At 38.0% G+C, this 25,204-nt stretch overlaps 1 protein-coding gene across 1 annotated transcript in view; it reads right to left on the reverse strand.

The window, feature by feature from the left end:
- Positions 1-4,149: 4,149 nt before the first annotated feature.
- The window catches only part of arhgef39 (Rho guanine nucleotide exchange factor (GEF) 39), a 67,606-nt gene continuing 46,551 nt past the window's right edge, over positions 4,150-25,204 (reverse strand). Inside the window, exons 10-13 of the mRNA XM_041255318.1 lie at positions 15,182-15,270; positions 9,679-9,829; positions 8,130-8,230; positions 4,150-5,721 (exon numbers count right to left, since the gene is read on the reverse strand). Of these exons, the coding sequence (XP_041111252.1) occupies positions 5,676-5,721; positions 8,130-8,230; positions 9,679-9,829; positions 15,182-15,270 (387 nt within the window). The 3' untranslated portion in view covers positions 4,150-5,675. The remainder of the gene's footprint in view (positions 5,722-8,129; positions 8,231-9,678; positions 9,830-15,181; positions 15,271-25,204) is intronic.

Here is a 25,204-nt window from a genome sequence, read left to right on the forward strand (position 1 = left end):
GTATATGTACTTGGTGTTGGGTAAAGTCTAGTAAAAGATGGATAGATCTGGACCCTCAGAGACAGCATCAAACAGCAGTTTCAGAGCCTTAGAAATCGTTTTAATTCAGAGGTAACCCCACTGTAACTAATATGTAATTTTAAACAAGTGTTGAAAGATCTGACATTGAATTTAATATTAGTTGTGCTAACTCAATATTTTAGTGTAAAACTGAAATAAATATAATTAGAAAAAAAAACTGAAAACAATCGTGTACATTGTAAATACAAACTGAACTGTGTCTCGGTCAACATCGTCTGTCTCAAGAAGTAAGCAGCACTCAGCAAGTCCATTTTTGCACTGTGGAAGAATCTCTCACTACCATGATTTGCAATTTTCCTTTTTCTTGATTTTTTAAAAACGTATTTCATATCTGAAATTAAAAAGATGTTATCCCGAATTTGATTGGGCTACTCTTGTAATTATGCTGCACGACTACAAAATGACCAGACTCGATGTAATAGGTACTGCTGTAAAATGGCCAGCCCTAAGTAGAAAATAAATTGTTTATTTACATTTATTTAGAACACATACTATTTTATGTATTTTGATTGGTCCAAATCAATACGTTCTAAATATTTGAAATATCTACTAAATAATGCATTTTTGACCTGGATGGTCCTAAATCTGAAGGTACCGAATGCCACTAAAATTTCTCTATCATGTCAGAATGCTTTATTTTATTTACATGTCTGCGTGTATCAGTGGCACAATGATGCTGAAAGTGTTCTGGTTCCACTGCTCCACTGGTCTTGTGCTGAATCTCTGGTTAAGATCGCTTCATGACCTAATTGTTTTTTAGACCACACACAGTGTGATATTCAAACAGCACACAATGTTGTTAGTCAATACTTTAAATATACACCTTGTGCTTTAACACCAACATTAGAGTTTTTAAAACATTTTTTTTTTACTACCAGAAGCCATATAACAGTAGTACTGCACAGTATTTCATGTTAGATTTCAAAATGTAATTTTTCAATTCTTGTCAGTTTTTTCATTAGTTTAAAGGAAAACTACAAAGAGGTACGTAATTCAATATGTTAACGTAACATTATTCAGCCTGTTTAATTTGGCTTTATGAAGCAAAATGTGTTAATTCTGTATGGTGATGCAAAACTGCTGTTTCTACAGGGTGATGCAAAAAATTGTTAGCTGTCTAACAAAGATAAGCAATACCTGAAGATAATATCCTTAAGGAACAGAAAGAAGACAAGCATTGAATTGACAACAGAACTGGCAGAAGGCACAGATGTCGTCGTCCATCAAATCAACAGTACAAAGCTCACTCTTGAAATCAGGACTTAAAAGGATGTGTTGCAGTAAGAATACCTCTGTTAAGAAAAGGGACACAACTAAAAGGCTAACATATACACAAGAACACAGAAATTGAACTATGGAACAATGGTCAAAGGTGCTTTGGACAGTTTTACATTTCAAATATATCACAACACCCCGAGGCATCTGTATATTCAACGTATACGGACACCGCATCCACCGCAAGTGATATATTGGATATATCGGCAACATGAAAAATAATGGCCACTTCCATACATTTTACAAAACATATACTGATGCACAAAAGAAACGCAGGGATCAGGTCTAATGGATTTAATCAAATATTTTAAAAATAGATATCAAACAACAGAAAATGTGAACAAAAATAAATATCAAAGAATTATGATAAGTTTCCAGCATGAAAGTGACACACTGTCAAAATGAAAACATTACAAAGTTAGTAATCCTGGCAGCGTTGACACGGGAGACCCGATCAGTCTCTGGCTAGCCACTCTTTCTGTGCAGCTGTAGCCAACTGGTTGGTCGTGGTTGTCTCCTGTGGATGACACTGGGGATTTGACCCCAGTTGTTCTATTGGACTCAGGTCAGGAGAAAAAGCTGGCCACTGCAAAACCTCGACATTGTATTATTGAAGTCGTGCAATTGTAATCCTAGCACTGTGTGGTCTTACATTGTCCTACTGGAAAATTGACACTTCTGGATTGGCTTGCAGGAATGGAAAAACTGTTGCCTCAAGGACTTTGTCAATGTATTGTTGGTTTCTCTGGACTAGTCTGTTGATTGTTGAAGCAGAACATCTCATTCTCCAGTCAACTTCTCTCAGACAGGCCGCCTTCAATCATGCCGTAGCAACCAGGAGATCTTCATTACTCAAGCGGGGCATTGTTGTATCTCTTACTGTTCTTGCGTTATTAAAATAATGTATTTTTGAACAGCTATTTATACAGATTCTTAATCAACTCATTCTGGCAATTTTAAAAACTCAAATACCAAACACTGAGCGTCTGGCGTTTTTATGAAATCACATGACTTTTGTTCATCATGAGCTCAATTTTGTTATCCCAAGGAACAATACTATTCAAACAATGAACAAACCTATCTGTTCACTATTTAAAATGTAAATAACATTATGTGCCCAATTAGCTACTGTTGTAAAACTTAGACTGTTGCATTTTTATTGTGCATCAGTATATATAAACACTTTTAAGAATATATATTTTTAATACAGAAAGATATGTATTTAAATTGTAAAAATATACTACATGAAACATATCGGACAATATATGTTTCCCTAGTCTATGCAATGTAGGATATTTTAAACATATTAAAAAATATGTAGTGTAGTACTTTGGAATAATATATTACCATCTACACAAAATATATTGAATAAATTGCATTTTCTGATATATTATTTCAAAATATATTGCATTAAAGTATATTTCAATACATATGCAATACGTAATTTTTTCATAAGGGGCAAAGCCTTTCCCCTCAGTTCAAATCTGGTCAAATGATGAGTTTCCAGTTCACCCAAGTTGTCCCCAACACAGACACACAGACACACACACTCACATTAAGTTATACAGATGGAGATGAAGGCTACTTCACTGGAAACCTTTTTTGAATGACTGCAGAAGGACTGAGTCAGGCAAGCAGTGTCACCTGTTTGACTTCACACTGATGTTTTTATTGTTCTGCAGCTTCTCGGTTGTTGTAAGCAGCAATTTTCTTAACAAACTTGCAATTTGGAGATGGAGAATGCAGTTGTCATAAGGAAAGTATATAATACAAAAATAAAGATTGCATGAACAACAGGAAAGTTACTATATTAAAAGGTAGAACATATACATCTATATAACCAAGCATGTGCAAATAAATGCATATAAGCATATACACATATCTATATATACAAGATTGATTAAATGTAAAGGTCCACATAATATTTGTTTAATAGCATAAACTTTCTCGTCTAATGTTGATTTAATATTATTTACAGCTTGAATATAAACAGTGGTTTCTTTTTTAAAGGTTAAATGTGGATGGTACTGATGGAAGCACCTCGCTCTGATGTTTAAAGAACTTAATAAAATAAAGCTCATTATAAAATAATGATATTGACAGAGAAATGTGCTTTTACCAAAAAAACATATTGCACGGTAGGTAATGTGACCTGTGTGAATAATGCATGTTCATTCTGTTTTATTTGCTGCCGTGGAAACACATCTAGTGAGCTGCACAATCAGCTGCTCTTCAGAGGCAGAAACTCCAGATCAGCAGACAGTCTCTTCAGTGACAAGTTAGTTCAGATTTCCTTTTACAAAAAAAACTACACTACCGATTACAAGCTGCTCACAAAATCTTAGCCTTGCCGTCTTCTGTAAACCAGATTCCAGAAAGAGTAGCATTATTGCGCCTTCATTTAACATGAAACAAAGTTATATTCATCATCATCATCATCATCATCATCATAATGGAAACTGTACAATTAAGTTGATATTTGTACTACTGGCCCCATCTAGTGGACTACTGTAGGAACTGCAGTTAATAGCTGTATCGTAAAACTCCTTTCAAGGAGAGCGAATGGAAATCAATCCCCTCCTTGCTGTGTTTTACATATGTATAAGTATAGATAACTGAATGGAAGGATTAGGGCAGTTTAAAAGACACACTTATTTCAGAGATATCCTTAATGTTCTGTAATGAAAGTGATTTAACAGAGAGTGTGTGTGTGTGTGTGTGTGAGTGAGTGTCGGGGGAGGGGGGACAAAAAAAAAAAAAAAAAAAAAAAAGCCAGGATTTAACTTCCTTCAGTAGTTATTTTTAATTAATTTATGAACAAGAAAACAGTGAATTGAGTCCTGTAACATATTTGTTTGTTTATAAAATACTTACACATGTAATAACTGCATGGAAAAATGAAAAAAATAAAATGACTATCTGTATCTGTCTGTAGAGGACACTTTTACTCACGAATAAAAGGTTACCGCGTTGTTACCATACAAAGGTAAGGCTGTACTCAGATACTGCATTAAACTAACATAATACAGTCATGTGCATGAGCATAATATCATGATTTAAAATGCTTAATAGAACATGTAGAATTTAAACTTGTCAATTACTGGAGTGCAATAATTAGGATTCCTGTTTTTCTTATTCCTTTCTTTAGTTTAAAATGTGTTTGATAACTTGTAACCTTAAACCATTTAAATAAAGTCGACTTTCATATGATTGGCAAAAGTGTATAAATAAACCATGTTAAACAGACACAAGTTCCACAAATCCAGGTTTATACATCAAACGAAGACATGTTTGGCTAATGCTGTTACATCTGCTAAACGAAATCAGTGAAACAACTTCATTGTTAAATCAACAAAATAGAAGAATCAATTTATACACTTAATAAAAAAGAGCACTTTTAAAGGCCAGTTCAAGTAAATCAAGCAGTTGCAGTCGGATTAAATAAACTAGAATTGGACATGTTCAAGCCTATGAATGAGAATAATCTTTCTGTTGTCAGAGCGTACATGTTCTTAATCGTTGTGTATCATGGTCTTTGTTCTTATGAATAACTGGCATGTTTAATAAAGTCACCAGCATGTTTATGTGCAAACCTGAGCAACGTGACATTTCTACAACGAAGCCAGTATAAAAAGGACCACTACTGGTGTGCAACGGTAATATCTTCCCCCTGGAAACCTTTTCCATTGCAAATCTTTAACAAACTCACTGTTTCACAGAGGAATAAATATTGATGCATCATTTTAATAATATGGGCTAAACATATAGAGAATCTTTATCAGACGGTATAAAGTAAAAAAAAAATCGCATTTTTCATGAAGCTTATCTTGATATAAAAAAACCCAAACATTAAGCTTATTATTTCCAAAGTTACTGATTAAACCTAAGAAGCATTTAAGACACACACATTTGAAAAGAACCCCTGCTTTAAATAAATCTGAAAATGTCAAAATCATAATGAGATTTAAACCTGCTGACAATTTCAGCTGGTAAATAAAACCATGGAAAGGAAATGAAGGAAGAGATTGCAATGCTGGTTCAAGAAAAAAGACCCAGTCCCAGCTCTGGTCGTTACTGGAATTTCCAACTGGGTTTATTCTTACTAAGGGTTAAATAAACATTTTCAGAAAAAAAAAAACAAAAAAAAACCATACATTCATAAGTCTGCAGTAAAATAATAACACTAATAACAATAATACACTGTTAAAATCATTTTTCATTGCATCACACTGTATGTGTTAAAACCCACAGCCCTTTGCGGCCCCTGGCGCTCGATCAGCAGTGAGTTCAGGAGACCCTCCTCGTTCCCGGAGCCCTGATTATAAGATTGTGCAGCTGGAAGCGGTTGGCTGGGGTTCCTGAGGGCTGAGAGGAGGAGAAGGTTGTTTAGAACACACTTCTGTCACTCCATTCGCTTGTTGTAATTCTGCAGCATAGTATTTCCTCTACAGCACAGAACTTCCAGTGTTGCCGGGGAACAGTTTAATAGATGGGTGTATTAAGTGTAAAGCACAATCTGAATTAATATTTGTCTTATTAATATGTTTGTCATTTATTGTATACATTTCATCACGCTTATTTCCCACTATCACTTTTTGACTACAACAATTCTGTTTAAAATACACTAATTATTGAATATGAAAAATGCTTCACTGCAGTTTTTTTAAGAATTGCTAAAATCTAAAACTTTAAAAACGGCTTTTTAAATATTAGTTCCAGTGTGGTACAGTACTGTGAAAAAGTATTTGCCCCGTCTGATTTTCTGCATTTTTGCATATTTTTGACACTGAATGTTATCAGATCTTCAACCAAAATCTAATATTAGATAAAAGGGATCCTGAGTGAACAAATAAACAACATTTTGATACTTATTTCATTTATTTATTAAAGAAAGTTATGCAACACCCAAAGCCCCCGTGTGAAAAAGTAATTGCCCCCTTAGACTCAATAACTGGTTATGCCATCTTTAGCAGCAATAACTGCAACTAAACGCTTCCTGTAGTTATTGATCAGTCTCTCACAGCGTCGTGGAAGAATTTTGGCCCACTCCATGTAGAACTGCTTCAACTCAGTAACATTTGTGGGTTTTCGAGCATAAACTGCTTGTTTCAGGTCCTGCCACAACATCTCAATGGGGTTTAGGTCTGGACTTTGACTAGGCCATTCCAAAACTTTAAATTTCTTGTTCTTGAACCATTATGATGTAGACTTGCTTGTGTGTTTTGGATCATTGTCTTGCTGCATGACCCAGCTGCTTACCTGACCCAGATTCTTACTGTGGAATGCAGTGTTTGGTTTTTGCCAGACATAACAGGGCCCACGTTGGCCAAAAAGTTCCACTTTTGACTCATCTGTCCATAGAACATTGTTCCAGAACTCTTGAGGATCATCCAGGTGCTTTTTGGCAAACTTGAGATGAGCATTCATGTCCTTGCTACTCTACCAGAATCCCATGACTGATGGTGGAGTCATGTACACTGACCTTAGCCAAGGCTAGAGGCCTGCAGATCCATGGATGTTGTTATAGAGTTCCTTGTGACTTCCTGGACGATTTTACGCCTCGCTCGGAGAGATTCTGGCAGGACGTCCACTCCTGGAAAGATTCACCACTACCCCAAACTTTCTCCATTTGGACAATATGGCTCTGACTGTGGTTTGGTGGTGCCCCAGAGCCTTAGAAATGGCTCTGTAACCCTTTCCAGATTGATAGGCATCAACAACTTTTTTCCAGAGGTCTTCAGCAATTTCTTTTGATCATGGCATGATGTGCCTCTAGAACCTGTGTGCTGACAACTTCATTCTGATGGTAAGGGCCAAAGTTAGTCAGATTTATATTGGGCAGGGCTGGCCCAAATCAGGCCTGATTGTTAACCAAAGTATTCAGATAGCTGACCCTAATTATCCCTTTGATTGGGTTGATTTACCAAACAAATGAAAGAATCACCCAACTTTGGTGTCATTTCTCTCAGACTCCCTCTATATACTACTACAACCCACAAAAAGATCTGACCAAATTCAAGGTGAAAGATGTGCAAAAATGCAGAAAATCAGACAGGGGGCAAATACTTTTTCACGGCACTGTACTTAGTGAGTGCAGCAAAGTTACAAAACAAGCTAGTGAAATGCAATATTCTGTCAAGTGCTGCATTGAAAATACATGCAAGACGTTTACAATAAACATCTGACTAATGAAGCACACGGAACTGTAATTACAGATACTTTCCCAACTATTTAAAAAAAAAATTACAGGGATGGAAATAAGATAGCATTGTGGTTTCACCCATTCCAGTTTTTAATACGAGCTTGACTAGCCTCAATGTACAGTTAACAAGCTTAGGTGTGTCTTATTAAACTCGTAGTAAAACCAGGAATGGGTCAAACTGCTATGCAATGGAGGTCTTATGTCCATCCCCGATTTTATTAAGAATTATAGACAAACAAATGGGATGCAGTGTCAATGTAATTGTTTTTTCTAATGCTGTAATCCTGTACAAGCTTGCTGATATGTAACAACATAAATAAAATACAACCCCTAGGTATTTGTGGAACTCACGTTCTTCCCTGACTTTAAACATGAGAAGGAATGCAGCAGAACATAGACACTTAGTAATACAAGCACACAGTCTGAGCCAGGCCTGGTCACTGCATTGTGGGTTACAGGACTGTCTTATGTTTCTATTCCAACACAAACCCAGGCCTGTCAATTAGCAGGTTGATAAATGTTTAATCCTCGCTTGCTGATCGCTGTGACCTACAGCTCAGCTGCGCGGTACCTTTCTGCCAGGCGGATTCTCTTTGAAGAGACGGCTTGGCTCTCGGGAAGAGAGTGCTGGGAGTTGGGGTGAGCGGCCTGTTCCCTCTCTTCTCCCTCTCCCTGGGAACACAAACAAAGGGGCTGGATTGAGAAGCAGTGTGGCTCATCTCCCCTGCTCCACTCCGTGGGATCTTCTGAGATGTTCACTCACACACTCCCCAAAGAAATGATGCAACACCAAAGGTCAATGTTATTGTGGAAGTGCATCAGTGTACAGCTATGCCCAAAAGCTGTGCATCACTCTATAAAATTTTGCTTCATAAAGTCTAATGAAAGCTGCAGAATAATGTTGGGTTAACACAATACTGCTTTGTAATTTACATTAAATACTATATGAATTGCTTTTTTGACAAATTTAATTTTTTAAATTGTACTTTACTGTACTACTATTATGACTTTTTTTACACAGAGAATTACAAGTTCATGGAATAGCCTATCAGGTGAAGTTGTAGGATATAAAACACTGGTAACCACACACCCACACATAACATATATTATATATATATATATAATATATAATATATATATTATTATAATATGTGAAATTGATTGTGCTTTTAAATGAGTTTCCCCCATAGGAGAGAACAGTGTGCAAACAAGGGATGATTTTTGATGGGCTGAATGGCCTTTTCTTGTTCCCGTACATGTTTAAACCCACACTGTAGGGGTAGATCATATATTTGTAGTGCTGAGATGAACACGGGTTCTTTGCGTTCGATTATCCTTTCATAACTTAAGGAGATCTTGAAACGAATCTAATTTTTAAATAAGCTGGAAAACAAAGTAAATTGTACCATATTTTAGATTAAAAAAAAAAAAAAAAAAACCTGATAGGAGAAAGGCATTCCTGTACAACAGAAAGTGTTACTTATTGCAGATGTCACGGATGCAGTCATTTATAAATCCTGCCATACAAACAGTTACAAACATTTCCAGCATCTATATTCACACTTCAGTCTCATGCTGGTTCAGTTACATTACCTGTTTTTTTCCTCAATCACAATAGAATAGCTCAAACTTTGCACTGGAATCCATGCAATAAATATCCATCAATGTCAACAGCAAGCCTGTGTGTCTGCAAACCTGCACTGCACAGGGAGCCACTTCAAAAGTCCAGTCTAAGTCTAAATGTCCATCCGCATTTTTGAACAGGTTCAAAGAGCATGTGATTGAGCAGAGGTAGTAACATTCCTGTAACAAACACACCTCTGTGATTGCTGAATGCCATTGAGTAGCGAGAGAGGCGAGACACTTTCACTTCCACGCTTCCCTCTTTCAGATCAGTGCACACCTCTTATTCTCTCCCCTCTTCAGTTTCTTATCAGTTTTATTTTTGTACAGAATATTGTTTCTATCTTAGTTTAGATTTTTTTCAATCAAAACTGCATTTCTTTTAAAGTAATGGTTTGTTGTGTGTGAGTGTGAAGCTCTTGGGGGTCCTTGTCATGAAAGGCGCTATAGCAATGTGAATTGCTGTTGTTGTGGATCCTGTGCGGCTGCTCTCTTACCAGGTTCCTCTTCCTCCCGCTCGAAGCTCCAGGAGAAGAGGCAGCAGCTGTCTCCCCGTTCCCCAAGCAGGAGGCCTCTTCAGTGGGGCGCAGGGGTCTCCGGGTCAGGGGGTCCTTCTTGTGCACCACTGTGTTCCGGGATTTCAACTGCCTGGGGAAACAGAGCGGAAACACAGACTTAGAGAGAGTGTGAGGTTGTAGATCCATGCTGAATAGATTATAGGCTGCAGGCTGGAGCAGATACTGTACTACCCTTAGCAGAGTACCTGAGTACAGAAGCATTAACTGTGCTAAGGGTGGTAGTTTATACAAAGCTCACTGCAGTCAATTAAAAAATGCACTTTGAATTCCAGTGAATTGTTCTTATTTTTCTATAAAGAAAAGTATCAATATTTAACTTACTTTGTATTTTTCTGTATTAGAAATGTCCAAAACGGTTGTTTAATGGCCCCGGTGTTTTGTCAAGTTATTTGAAGTTTTTTTTAGACTAGTGGCGCTAGTTTCACAGTCCCAGGATTTGCCCTGATCTTGGGATCATACCTGAAGTAACCTGCAGGTAAGGCAGACCCAGAGACGTGTCAATCTGGGTCTGTGGAACCAACCAAATAAACAAACTACCTTGTCAAATAAAACTGCCGGTTTGCTTTTTAACATCCAGAGAGCAGTTTTATTTTCCGTGTACTGAAGGCAGCCCAAAGTGAAAAGTTTGTTAACTGGACTTTGCTTCTAGTTTCTTATTGCATTCCAGCACACCAATGGAGACCAGCTGAAACGCTTGTCCACTTGACTTTGTTTCTTAAGTTTTACAGTAAGCACACTGAAGACAACACAAGCTGTAATGTTTGTCTGCTTGATTTAGGTTCCGACAGTTTTATTATTCAAGTTATTTGAGTGCAAAGATCTTAATGAATCAGTGTCAGCTGATGTAATCTATAGAACATGCCAGTGATGTCAGTGGGAATGCACAGGGGATCCAACACAGGTACAGTGTGTAAACATTTAGGCAAGGATTAAACTTTTACATTACAAGCACCTCCTGCAAGGAACACACGGTTCATCGGTTTTAACATGTACAGCAGAGTATGAGCAAATGAAAAATTATTTTATTAGTGATTTGTATTATTACGGGAAACACTTTGCATTAAGTGTCTCCAATTACTATATATTTGCATACTAGTTACCAACGTTCCCTCTAAGACTAAATGCGCACATTTTTCGCACTAACTAGCATCCTTCGCACTCAGTTTACTAACTTCTAAATCATAAATATCAACCTCAAATCGAGACTCCAAAATCTCGGGGTAAACATATAATTTTGAGACCATTCCTGTAAAGCATGAACATAAGCGTATTTGCGTCTGTCACATTAGTGCAGAGCTCGCTCGGTACCAGCAAAATCTACAGGTACAGGATGGGCGAAGCAGGCGTGGTGATTCTGTCTCTATAGAGTGCGCTACTCAGTGCTGCTTTGAACACGTCGTATAATTGATTTAACTCTTTCTGCATTATTTAGAAGTATAAATACTCTGGTAAACATAAACAAAAATCACAATTCTCACAATTTGACAGTTTTTGTTTTATTTTCCTTTTAAAAAACGACCAGTTAAAAAAATCAAGCGATTTGAAACGGGTAAAAATGTAATCAGAACATTTGTCGAAAATCCACATTTAAGTTTATAGTAATTGAAGATGACATACCAGGTGCATTGTTTTTTTTTTTTATTCATCATGTGACTTCACTCGCAGGTCTCTGTTAAAACTCAACTGGCGGCTACACCACAGAGCTAAAAAAAAATCTGATTATCTATCTGAGGATGGTGGGATAGTATTCTTAAAGTTTTGTTGTAATTTGCGTGATCATGTACGAGTCAATGCAATTAAATATCACAATGCTAGTTATAAACACGTAGAGAATAAGAAAGCAAATAAGATGGCAACAGTGGCAAAGCACTGCATTATTTTATTTTATTTAAGGTACTTCGATCAAGTTTTCCCGCAGTAAGTAAGCTGAAGTAATTGCGTATTTCATTATTGTTTACTTTTTTCATTCAATGCTACCTGCCTTTAATAAAGCTATAATTAGCCATTTTATACAAAGGCCGTTTCTTAATTGAATTTTATTTTCTGACGATGAAGAAATGAGCTCAAAACTATTTTTCTAGCTATACAATCCTTAAAGGAAATTGATCACTTTACTGTGTAAAGGATGTAGTCACTACACGCCATTGGTTTCATAAAAACATTCTGTCTGGAGACACGCCTCTTTAAGTCTTGCAAATTACACTGCAGAATTAGGAAATAAACAATTGAGAGGATTAATTATGCAATTACATTATAAGGGGTGCTATTTAAATTACAATCGAGTAATAGCAGTGAACCTGTTTTAGAGCAACTAGATAGTACATGCCTTTATCAGTGTTTTATATTTTATCCTGGTTATTATTATTATAATGCCAGTAAAATGCTGAAATTAATTTGGACTGCTATTGTACACAGGATTACTCTCACATGACATTGCTGGACTGTTACTAAACTGTTTCATATTTTTTACTGTTATAGTAAATGGGAGCAATAATCTAAGAAAGATTAGAAGAAAGCACACACAGGTCAGGGAGCTGCAGTTCCAACAAAATGACGCGGCGTGCGCCGTTTTTATTTTAAATACAAAAATAAACAAAATGTTTAAACAAAAATAAACACTTGCTCACAGAGCGCAGAAAATAAATCATTTAACAAAAATAACCACTAACACCAATAATTAAGGACCGGCTGGGCAGCAGCCTTCACGGATCCTTTATCTGCTGTTTAAATATATTTCTCTCCTCGCTCGCTCTCACTCCTCCTCTGAACACCCCACCCGGAGTGCAGAGACCTACAGGTATTTATACAGGTGACCACCTTCTGCACGGGTTTTATAATGTGGAGGGGCTTCCCATCCACGTTGCAAAACAATAACAAAACTAAAAGCACAGCTACGCTGTCATACAAGAAATAATAAAACACAGTACAGGGGCGGTCCCGTTCTAAAATAAACCCTGTACAGGGCTGCCTGCTATATTACACACCTTTATTTGCTGATTGAACTACAGTGTTAGTGGAAGACTGTAAATATGATTCTCACAACTGTGCTGGACATTTGGTTTTCTGAACTGTTGTAATATCATTCTTAGGTTTTCCTCTGTATTTTAATGCCAGCAATGAGCCAAGTGATGTCTCTAAACATTATGACTGGTTTGAAGTGCAGGCCACCACTTAAGCATGCAGTCTATATCTATGATAACAACCGACAGGGCTGCATAGGATCAGAGGATGATTCAAAATCAGAGGCAGAGCCACAATAAATGTCTTGTTTAAACTGTAAAATTGTTGAGATACTTGTGTTGGAATATTTTTTCAAAATTGTACAATGCAACAAAAATATATTAAAAGGGTTAATGCGCGGCCGAAGGTTTCTCACTGATAATTGACCTCTTCTCTATCAAAAAGGCAAGTTTCTCAGGATCTAAAAAGCTTAGAGGGAACGCTACTAGTTACTGCGTAAATACATGCGTACTTACACATCATTACAATGTAATTATGCATTTATACATTTTTTGCACGATTTAACCTTAATCCTAACCCTAGCTCTAACCCTAACCCCTTTCTGATACAGTTGTGTATATTGCATATATAGTGTACATTTTAAAACTTTTTTTTGACAGTGTAAAGTTCACAGCTGAAGAAATCTATAGATATAAAATCAAAACAGAAAGAATGTGCTGAAACCCACAGTAGAATAATTACAATAATACAATAATTTATCAAACGAAGCTGCACTTAAACAACAATAAGAGCCCCCGGCCTCTGAAGTGACTTCAGGAGAGATGATATTAAGATCAAAGCTGATCTCGATCGCTCTGCTAAAAAGAAAAGTCGTCCCAGTAAACAGGTCTGCTCCCTCCGTCCTCCCTCCACTTCAAGAACAAAAAGAAATCGCTTTGGAAATGAGAAGCTTTTCATGTTTGCCCTTCCCCTTTCCCACTTCAGCCTCAATACATTCAAAGTGCCACAAGGTTAAAAAGAAACAATTATGCATGCCAATAAGCGAGAAGGACGAATATGTATCATTAAAAGAAAGGAGCGAGTCGTTTCATTTCAACAGCAGCAGCAGTGTCACTTCTAGATGACTATATCAAAGTGATGGCCGGGGTTAGCGGACAAGGAGAAATTATTATGTAAAAAAAGAACCATATGTTAAAAGGATGTAGGTGTACAGAGGAGATCTTTTCATTTTATTATTGGGCCACCTGGTCTATACTGCCTGTCTGTGTGCCAGTTTGTGTTAGTCAGGGGGGGGGTATGGGTGTGTGTGTTATATTGTTTACATTCTGTTAAGGGGGGAGGGGGGTGGGGGAGGGATTGATATTGTGTGTTATTAACATTATATTTTATTTTATGTAACATGTTGAAATGCTTTGGCAACACTGGATTACTCCTGTCATGCTAATAAAGCCAGTTTGAATTTGAATTTGAGTGTGGCTCCCTGTGAGTGTCAGTAAGCATGGCTGTAACTGTGAGCGTGTCTCTATGTACGTGTCTCTGAATGTGTCTGTAAGCATGTCTCTCTATGTGTGTGTCTGAGTCCGTGTCAGTAAGCATGTTTCTGAGTGTGTGTCTGTGAACGTGTCTGTGTGTGTCAATAAGCATGTCTGTGTGCGTGTGTGTTATTAAGTGTGGCTGTGTTAGTGAACGTGTCTCTGTGTACGTCTCTGAGTGTGTCAGTAAGCATGTCTTTGTGTGTGTCTATTAGTGAATGTGTCTCTGAGTGTGTGTCAGTAAGCATGTCTGTGTGTGTCAGTTAGTGAGAGCGTCTCTATGTGTGTGTCTGAGTGCGTGTCAGTAAGTGTGGCTATGTGTGAGTGTTAATCAGTGATTGTGTCTGTGTGTGCACCTGTGTGTTTGTCTCTGTATCTGTCTCTCTCTCTGTCACTGTGAGTGCACCTATGTGAGCATGTCTGTGTATGTCTCTATGTGTGTGTGTGTCTCTGTGATTGTGTGTGCACCTGTGTGTGTTTCTCTCTCTCAGTGCTGGACCCTGCACTGACCCTGTCAGCTGCTCTACAGCAGGGTGACCTGTACTGACCCTGTCAGCCGCGCAACAGCAGGGTGACCCCGGTAATGACCACCCTGAAGCCTCGGCGCTGGTCAGGGCTGCATGATTAAACTTTTAACAAAATCCCCTGTGCGAGGAAAGGGCAAGGTGACAAGGCGGCCGCACCGTCAAGGTGTCTGTATAATCAACTCATTAGCAAAGCTAGTAAACCTGCACAGTCTGTGGAGCTTTTAATGAGCGAGATCGGCTGACCCTGGTAATAATAACCGGGCCTGCCCCCCTTCTGGGATTCAATTAAGGCAGACACTGTCATATGTTTGGCCTGGCTGATCAATGAATCCATTCCCACTTTTGTCTTGTCTGCGCAAGGTCAGTGGCGCTGCCTCCCAAGGACAGTTAAGACTTGCTTACCCAGTGGCAGACGACAGGCTCCGGTACCAGTCATTAATGTCCTCCTGGTCACTTGACATCAGCAGAAGTTTCTCCCTCTCGAAGGTTAACTGAAAGAGAAGACAGAGCCGGAGAGTGAGGATCCGATAGGCCGAAAAAAACTAAACAAACAAACAAAAAAAACACATACCTAAACTAAACAGACTGGCTTCCGTCCCAGTAAAGCGCATTATTAATCATCTTCTCTTTAATAACCTGTCACACAAGCTGCCTCTTTTTGTCTGTCTTGTTCCAGCTGCACTGCTGATGTGGGTACTGTGTGTGGCTCTGTGAACAACATCTAAGGAACCCGGTTTTATAAGCAAATATTCAGAGAGGAGGAGAACAATTGGAACAGAATAAAACGTAGTTGCAGGAGGTAATCACCCTATGGAATGAACTAATTTTGCTTCATAAAGTTGAATGGAACCGGCTTAATAATGCTACGTTAACATATCGAATTATATACCGCTCACTAGTTTTCCATATAGTTAACAAAAAACGGAAAAATTTAAAAATATGACATTTCAAAATCTAACATGAAATACTGTACTACTATTATGGTAGACTTTCGGGATATCATCTTGAAGTTTCTTTGATTACATGATGTTGAAATATGCTAAATAGTTTTTAATTTTATTATGTCTCAATCCTGAAATTCTAGGTGCTTTACCCCAGGGAATATATTTGTGTGTGGCTAAATCATTAATCTAATGGATCATCTTTGGTATTTATATAATCCACTGCCTATGACCAAATTGTTTATTTTATTTTTTTTTAAGTAAATAAATAAATAATTGTACATGAAACCTAATAATATAAAACCTAAAATAAAATGCCCTATTTGATGGTTTATTGATAACTGATACTTCATGCTTGACTAGGCTAGTCCCAAAGGAATTCTGACTTTCTCAAATGTAAGCTCCCAGAATTCCTCTTTTCAAACTGAGGGCAGCAGACCCTTTTAAAAAATTCCATGACAACAAAACCAGGGAACCACCCATTAATGGGAAAACAAGAACACAGGCTAGAACACACACACAGTCTGCAATATAAACTGTAAGAGGCAACTACACTTCACTGTTTTATTAAACATCTATTACCAGGTGTTGTGGACTACTAGGGGTTATTGTTTACATCACATCAAGAGCAAACGAACACACCGCAGCCTTTCTCGAATTCCTTCCTTTATGCTCTATCCAGCTCACCCTGGTATGCCCTAACAGTGCAAGGAGCAGGTGAATCGGTCAGGTGTAATGTCGGTTTGTCCCAGCAGGGGCTGCTATGCTTTTAGAAATGCTGAGGCAGCAGCAGCAGCAGAACAAGCATGCAGATTCATTAACAGTCTCAAAGTCACCTGCTGTGCGTTTAAGGTGATCTTAATGATGAGACCTTTCCTGGAAACACATGGCAGCCACGTGAATCGGCTGTCAGCAGCACAGCACCTCAGTCACTGGCTGTACATTCTCCAAGCTAGGAGTGTGGAAACAGAGCTCACCAATCACCTGCATTTATAAATACTGTGTCACTCAGACAGGCCGCTGGACAGGTGCATTCATATAGCCCCAGATTCTCTCAATAGCTCGTAAAGAACGTCCTGTGCAGGTTTGACAATTGCAGAAGCAGTTCCATGGTTCCGATTTCCATTCCAGCCCCCCACCCACCTTGTTTACATTCCCTGAAGGTACTGCAGCTTCAACTGTGGGGACACAAGCTTCTTTACTACAGAGACACATTAGATGCTCTTGTTTGAAACTCAGCATCAAAATAAAACTTGAGACAAATCTTCAGACAGGTGCACAAGTCACAGATTCTCCTGCTTCACTTGCAGCAGGAGGGGGTTATAACACATTTAAGCTCAGAAAGTGCTATGCAATAAAACTTATTCCCATCCCTGCACAGCTAGTCAAAGGTGGACAATCTACAGAAGGGACCAGCAAGAAAGGTAATGGGACAGATGAAAATTTGGTTACTACCTCTTTTCTTAAAATAAGTTGTATTTGAAAAATTAAATAAATGACTTTATTACAAATTAAGAATTATAAACTTTTAAAAATGCTTCCAAAAAGATTTTGTTTAAATGCGTTATGTGAAGAATATAGTTTAAATGCGTTTCTTCACTGTGAAAAAAGTTGGCTTGGGGAAAACAATAATCTAATAAATGAGATCGAATTCAAACCTACAGCCACAAGACATCACTTTAGGAATGAGTTATGAATATACTATAGGTGGAGAGAATATGATCTAGAGCAAATGAATTGAAGTCTTTAAAATCTTAAAAAGAGTTAAGCAGGTAACCATGACCTAAATCCACAGCATGTAGAATATACCTTAATAAATGCCTGTGCAAAGTTTAATAAATTTCAGGCAAGCACTTTTAAAGACATACTTTTCAATAGCTCAGTCTATGAGCTACTAAACATTGTGTAAAAGTATATCAAAGTTAACCCTAGCTAATACTTTTAACACAGAACAGAAACCAGGGCCAGCAGGCACAGCTGGAAGTGGAAACAGAGGGAAGCTTTACACAGGGTAGGGAGGGTATGGAATGGGTGGCATCACTAATTCTTTATACAGTGACGAGGGTATGGAATGGGTTGCATCACCAATTCTTTACACAGTGATGAGGGTATGGAATGGGTTACATCACCGATTCTTTACACAGTGACGAGGGTATGGAATGGGTTACATCACCGATTCTTTACACAGTGACGAGGGTATGGAATGGGTTACATCACCGATTCTTTACACAGTGACGAGGGTATGGAATGGGTTGCATCACCGATTCTTTACACAGTGACGAGGGTATGGAATGGGTTACATCACCGATTCTTTACACAGTGACGAGGGTATGGAATGGGTTACATCACCGATTCTTTACACAGAGTGGGTAGGGTATGGAATGGGTTACATCACCGATTCTTTACACCCGAGGGTATGGAATGGGTTACATCACCGATTCTTTTACAGTGACGAGGGTATGGAATGGGATTTTTTTTTTTTTTTTCACCGAACTGGACGTATGGTTTACATCACCGATTCTTTATACAGTGACGAGGGTATGGAATGTCTATACCGATTCATTATTTTCTTGGTACTATTTTCTAGTAAATACACAATATTTTGATTTACAATGCTGTTTTATTTTGATTCCAACATTGTAATAAGCAGCCCTACACTGTATCCTAGGATAAAGCAGATGTTTAGACATCGAGGGAGGATTACATCACCAACATTCATGGAATGGGTTACATCACCGATTCTTTACACAGTGACGAGGGTAAACATGGTTCTCTGCCACTTCGCAAACACATTATCTCCTGATTATGTTGGTCAATCAAAGTCTGATCATATTATTGTGGCAATTGCTGGGCGTAGTAACTACTAGCTTGATCAAAAACTAAATTGAAATGCTTACATGAAAATATAATAATTTTAGTGGATGAGGAATGGGGAGAAAACGTAAATCAGTTTATGAATCTTCAAAAGAAAACAAATGTTTCAAAGTATACAAAAATCAAAAATAGCAGAAGAATGAGGTAAATCAGATGAGGCAAAGAGGATGCATGAGGCAGAGGATGCGGTTGCAAATACTGCTGCTGCACTGAGGTACATGTTTGCGCTGACAATAAAAGAACATACTGAAAAATAAGCGACACATTAAACTAAAACAATAAAATGAACTGACAGGCAAGCAATCCATTTATGAGGCTTTTACATGTGCTTTAATAAAAAGAAAGCTTTGCGACAGCCACTGTTTATTGCAGAGAGGTATGTATTGGTGATTTTGTATAACAGTACTGTCTGTCCATCAGCTAAAACACTGCCTAATGCCGACAAGCTTAATCATAAATATGTGACAGAAAATTGTGATGCTTTAGTTAATAAACTTATGGAATGCATTGATGGAAATATCCAGTGTGATTTTTCACATGTCTCCTGATGGCTTGCACTGCCCAGTTCTGTCAATTTTCTTTTCTTTTTATGATTTCAAGGTGAATAAACCTGGCTTGTTTTGTGCTGATGTCATGTTCATATATTCTGTAGATACAATTTCCGTCAGCACAGCGATTGCCCAAATGTTAGCAAAATACCAACTAACTTGGGAAAATGTGGCTTCATCATACATGTTGGACATTACTAATCAGAAACCAGAACTGCTCTGCAACATATTCCACATGTAAAGTGTGTATATTGAGATCTCCCCCCCCCCGATTTTTACCGATGTTTCAATTAAAAACAATTTTTAACCAATTTCATCCCTATTTTAATATATGTAAAATAAACTCTGAAAAAATCTTTTTTTTTTTTTTTTTTACAGATAAAAACTGATAAAGCAGAACACTAGGAATGGGTTATATCACTGATTCTTTACACAGAGTTAGGAGGGTATGGAATGGGTTATACCACTGATTCTTTACAGAGTGGGGAGGGTATGGTTATATCACTGATTCTTTACAGAGTGGGGGGGGGTATGGTTATATCACTGATTCTTTAGAGCGAGGAGGGTATGGGTTATATTACTGACTTTACAGAGTGAGGAGGGTATGGGTTATATCACTGACTCTTTACAGAGTGGGGAGGGTATGGTTATATCACTGATTCTTTACAGAGTGAGGAGGGTATGGGTTATATTACTGACTTTACAGAGTGAGGAGGGTATGGGTTATATCACTGATTCTTTACAGAGTTTGGAGGGTATGGGTAATATCACTGATTCTTTAGAGTGGGGAAGGTATGGGTTATATCAATGACTTTACACAGGGTGGGGAGGGTATGGGTTAAATCACTGATTCTTTACACAGAGTGAGGAGGGTATGGAATGGGTTATATCACTGATTCTTTACACAGAGTGAGGAGGGTATGGAATGGGTTATATCACTGATTCTTTAAACAGAGTAGGGAGGGTATGGAATGGGTTATATCACTGATTCTTTACACAGAGTGAGGAGGGTATGGAATGGGTTATATCACTGATTCTTTAAACAGAGTAGGGAGGGTATGGAATGGGTTATATCACAGATTCTTTACACAGAGTGAGGAGAGTATGGAAAGGGTTATATCACTGATTCTTTAAACAGAGTAGGGAGGGTATGGAATGGGTTATATCACTGATTCTTTACACAGAGTGAGGAGGGTATGGAATGGGTTATATCACTGATGCTTAATCACTGGAATCCTTCAAGACTTGACAACGTTTTGAGAGCAATCAGCTACTAGGAGCCGGATGAGCATTGATGGGCTAATGTTCTTATGTTCTAATTAGCGAGGCAGTAATTAACAATAATATAATAAATCCACTTTTACAACACGTTAGTAGCAAGGTCCTATGACATGACCGATTCACACACACAACACTTTTAAGATCCCTGTGAAACGTGTTGATTGTTTTTGAGAAGCCTGTAAAACCCCCTATCAGAGGGAATTCATAAACATGAATAAACTGCAGCTAAAGTTTTTGTGTTTCATAACATATAGGGATGTAATGATTTATAGTGCATCGATAAATCGTGATACTTCCTTTACACGATATAGCATTGTGACAGACAGCGAATGAATCCTAGTCAACAATCTCCCTCCCAACCTGTGTGGGCACTGTATAACAGGAACAGTGTGCCTCGTACTGGTCTGGTAGTTCATTCCAGGGTCAGTCATCTAGCTAGCCATCCAGGAAGGGGGCAGAGTCACAATGCCTCATGTCATCACCCTAATGCGGTACGTGAAGTGTCAGTCATGGATTGGAGGAGACGTGATTGAACTAGCTATCGCAGGGGGGCGTGACTGAAGGTATAATAGGGAATGTGACGATGTAATCTGTTCCTTCGTTATGGTTACTGAAAGGACCTGTTTGGGAAATGGAAGTAATTAATTACCGTGAGTGTTAAGTGTTTTATTTGTTTCTAACTGTCTGTGCTTGTCATTATAGAAGGCTAACCTCTGGGAGCTGTAGCTAAACCACCAGCAATTAAACCCGGACTACACTTCACTGTTTGACAAGAATAAACCTGTAAATCACCACTGTCACTAAGAGCACTCACTCTGGACTTGTGACCGTGTTGCATTTGTGCGTGTCTTGTTTAGTGTCGTCTTATTTTGGGACCGAACCTCGTAGTTTTCATGAGCGATACACGTTGTTGTGTAAGGCCAGGTATTTTATGCTTTTTCACTGTGAACTGTCTTGTGTCTATCATTCCTGAGCACCACATCACCACTGCACTACAAACCACTTTGCCACAAGCATATAATAATAGAGGTATGTATTGTTTGTATCATGATACAAGACCAAAAGCACAGCACAGCTCCTTGTAGATCACAGAATGGTTCTTGAATAAGGAATAGGTGTGCTCTACAGTTGGTATGGATACATACTCTCCCTATCTCATTTTAATGTTTTCTTTTAACAAAATAGTCCAGCATTAAGTGACTATTTGGTCTTACTACACATCATAAAGGTAGCCACTCAGGACAGTCACATGGATAGTGATGTATGTCGCATGGTGACCTGCACACCACGATACGTATTGTATTGTGAGAGATCAATGTATCATTACACCACTACAGGCGAAGCAGTTTGCTGCATTATATTTTGATATCACATTTACGCATCCTTAGTTAGTTTAGAAGTACACACAGTGAGGGTCCTTGGTGTTGATCGGGCTATTTACCATGCCAAGTCATGAAACAGCTGCTTGGATTTGTGACGACTGCTGAGTTTTCTTAGACTCTGTGTAGCACAACAATTCACACAAACCTAAGCAGCACATGGAATGGTAAATTAGCCCGAACGACACCAAGGACCCTCACTGTGAAGAGATGACCTGAATAATACAATAACTGGTTTGTGCAGCTATCCCACATTGTTTAGATCAACTGAATGGACCTGTGTGTACTACTGTGTACTTATAAACCTTAGAGCGTTGTTTCTTAAAATCCACCTGTTGATTTCCATTGCTCCCTCTGAGCATTATTCTCAGGACACAAAGAAACACAAAAGCAGTTTTTTTTGTTTTTAAACTTAAGAAAAGTACATCTTTGCATGTTTTATCCCTCATGCGTTGTTCTTGAGCATTAGAGAGAGAGAGAGATAGAGAGAGAGAAAACAAAACCGTCATTCCTTTACCCGACTTTCCTTGACATTAGAGGACTTTATCCCAGGCTCACCTGTGTCACATGACAAAACAGGATCGTCAACCCAAACAATAGGCTTCCTATCCCAGAATAATTACAACAGAAGCCTGCTAGGAGGGATTAAAATTAGAGGAGAACATATTAAATGACCTTTTCCATTTCCCATTTGCCTGTGAAAACAGCAAGGTTATGAATGCCATATCAGTAATGTTTAATCTTACTAAGACTGCCGGCAGAATTTTAATGATTTAAAAAAAAAAACAGGCAGCGGTCAATAACATCCCTATTTAAAAAAAAAAAAAAAAAAAAAAAGAACTCATAAAAAATGTAATGGATTAAGATTTCAAATGTACGATCATGAAAAGTATTATGTAATTATGAAGTTCACTGAGCAGGCCAAGTGAAACGGTTGATAATCTTAGTTACTTGCCACATGAGAATGCTTCAGATTTATGCACAAATAGATTTCGCTCCTGTTGCAACACAGTAATTAAGAATTTGTCAGGGAAATTTGACCCTCTGGGGTAGAAATTACTTTGTAAAATAGCAATGGTGGAGCCCCTGCCTCCTTTCTGCACATAATTTCACTTGATTATTTATACATCAAAGCCAGCCTACACTGCGGTATAATATTTAAGTAGCAGGGGGACATTAGCGTGTAAAGCATCAAGTGATGGAAGATAGCAAGCAAAAAAAAATTCTTCCACATATGCGTGAGAAAATGGAGGGAATTTTCATATTTCATTTTGCATATAAATTGGTGGCTAGATTGTGGCCGTGAGTTTCACTGCTGTCAAATTTAATTTTTCTTTAATTCTTCAGGCCCCAGATGGGAACGGCTCTCAGATGCACAGGTAGCGTCTCAGATCAATAATGTGTCTTTATGAGAAATTACCCTTAATGTCACTGAGTCTGCATGGCGCTCTATAGGATAACAAGGCAATGAAATGCCACCTCCGTCAGTAGATAACGCTAACTTCTTAAATCAAAGCAGTGACAGGCCTGAAGAAGATGTATTTACTGGCAGGCAGGCAGGAAAGTATTGCTAACCTAATCTGATAAGCAGCTGAAAGCTTTTAAGCATTTGAAACATTAGCATACAGTCTAGTAAATATTATGCTAAATCCTGTGCATTCTGTGTACCACTCAGCACTCTGCTGACTTTATTTTTCCATTTAGCAGAGGAGTGACAAGCAAGGGTTTCCTTCTATTTCGTGTTTTCATTTTCTTACAAGTCCGCTTGTCATTGGCGGTTGATCTCTCTTGTTTTCACTTTGACCCAGCTTAACCCAACCCGACACCTTTAAAAGGGGCTATTTGATTTCCTCGCCTCATTTACTTTTGGTGTTGGTCAAAAGGATCCTTCCTCTGTCAGCATGCTCCATGAAGAAACGATCTCAGAGTGGGAAGACTATTGCTTGTAACATAGGAAGGAAGTCAGTCAACAAGCTTTAAACCAAAGCTTTTTCAAACTTGCATTTTCAAATGCTTAAATTAACCTTTTCAATAGTTCATTACACTTATTTTATTCTCAGAACATTGTGCCAGTTGTGTTTTGATTTAAATGTCTATAAACCAAGCCCATCATGTCTTCATATACCTAGCCCATAGCGTCTGGTCCCTAGCCTGTGTCCTACACTATCCTTCCAGCCTCCTGGTGCCAGAGCTCTGTGGGGATAGTTTGCAGCTCCCTCCCTGGTTTCATTCAGACAGCACTTCTGATTAGAGGCATCCTTCACAAGAGAGGGGTCTTTATGCAAATCTGCTGACACCGCTGAGGAATCGCGAGCAGAGAGCGATATGTTCCTTAATGTTGAAATGAATATTCACTTTTATTTATATTACAACCATCCTTCACGTCCCATGGGGCACTCACTGAATCAAGCGAGAAACATAAATACCTTCCTTTTAATCCATTCCCACTTTCTACAAATCAAATATTACAACTTTTTCTTTTTGCCTGGGCACCATTGTGATTCATGTTTATACTTTTTTTTAAATCATGTTTTTAAGGTCATGCATTGTATAGTTTGAACACTATCGATAGTCAAACCTGTTCATCATTTCTGTGCAAAAGTTATCAAGCAAGGAAGTTTTTTTTTTTTTTTGGAATTGGCAATCATTTACTGGATTTCAGTGCAGTTTCCCCTGCTCGCCTCACGGTCTGAAGTAAAGTGCACCCTATGCGACAGAAGTCAGGGATACTCAGGTAACACAACTAATTTGCGTGACCATTTAATGAGATGGAACCCTACAAAACTTCAAACAAAACCTCACACTGATAAAAATAAACGTAGACATCTGTTGCCTCTTCAAAAAATAAAATAAAAAAATACATCAGAATAGTGAGAGATCAAAGCAGATTACAGGTGTGGTTGGGAATGTAGTGACGCAAGATGTATTGGAAGGGAGCTGTATTTCGAAAACGGGTTACAAATCTTGCACCAAATGCCTTGTTGAAAGACGACGTCCAAGTAAAACATAAGCCATGCACAATTTACTGAACTGATGTGGACAGTGTTTACTTTTTGTAAATTAGTTGTTTTATACATTTATTATTTCTAAAATCAATGGATTTTGCTTTGGCCCTCAAATGGCACAAATCAACATGGATAAGGTAACAAGATTATTAAATATTTTTTATGTTACTAAATGCACAAACTGATGCAATATAATCAGTATAATCCACAGCTCCACATGCATTACTGCTGTATTTTGTTATACCCTTTCATAACGTCGATGAATCCGATGCATCAGCTTATTTGGAAAATGATATATTGATGGTGAAAAATTAGGCATCGCCCCAGACTCGCATGTTTTTCAGTTTTGTAAAAAAAAAAAAAACTAAAAACTAATGCATATTATTAATAATAATAA

The sequence above is a fragment of the Polyodon spathula genome, chromosome 7 (genome assembly GCF_017654505.1).
Source record: "Polyodon spathula isolate WHYD16114869_AA chromosome 7, ASM1765450v1, whole genome shotgun sequence".
In the NCBI taxonomy this organism is placed as follows: Eukaryota; Metazoa; Chordata; class Actinopteri; order Acipenseriformes; family Polyodontidae; genus Polyodon; species Polyodon spathula.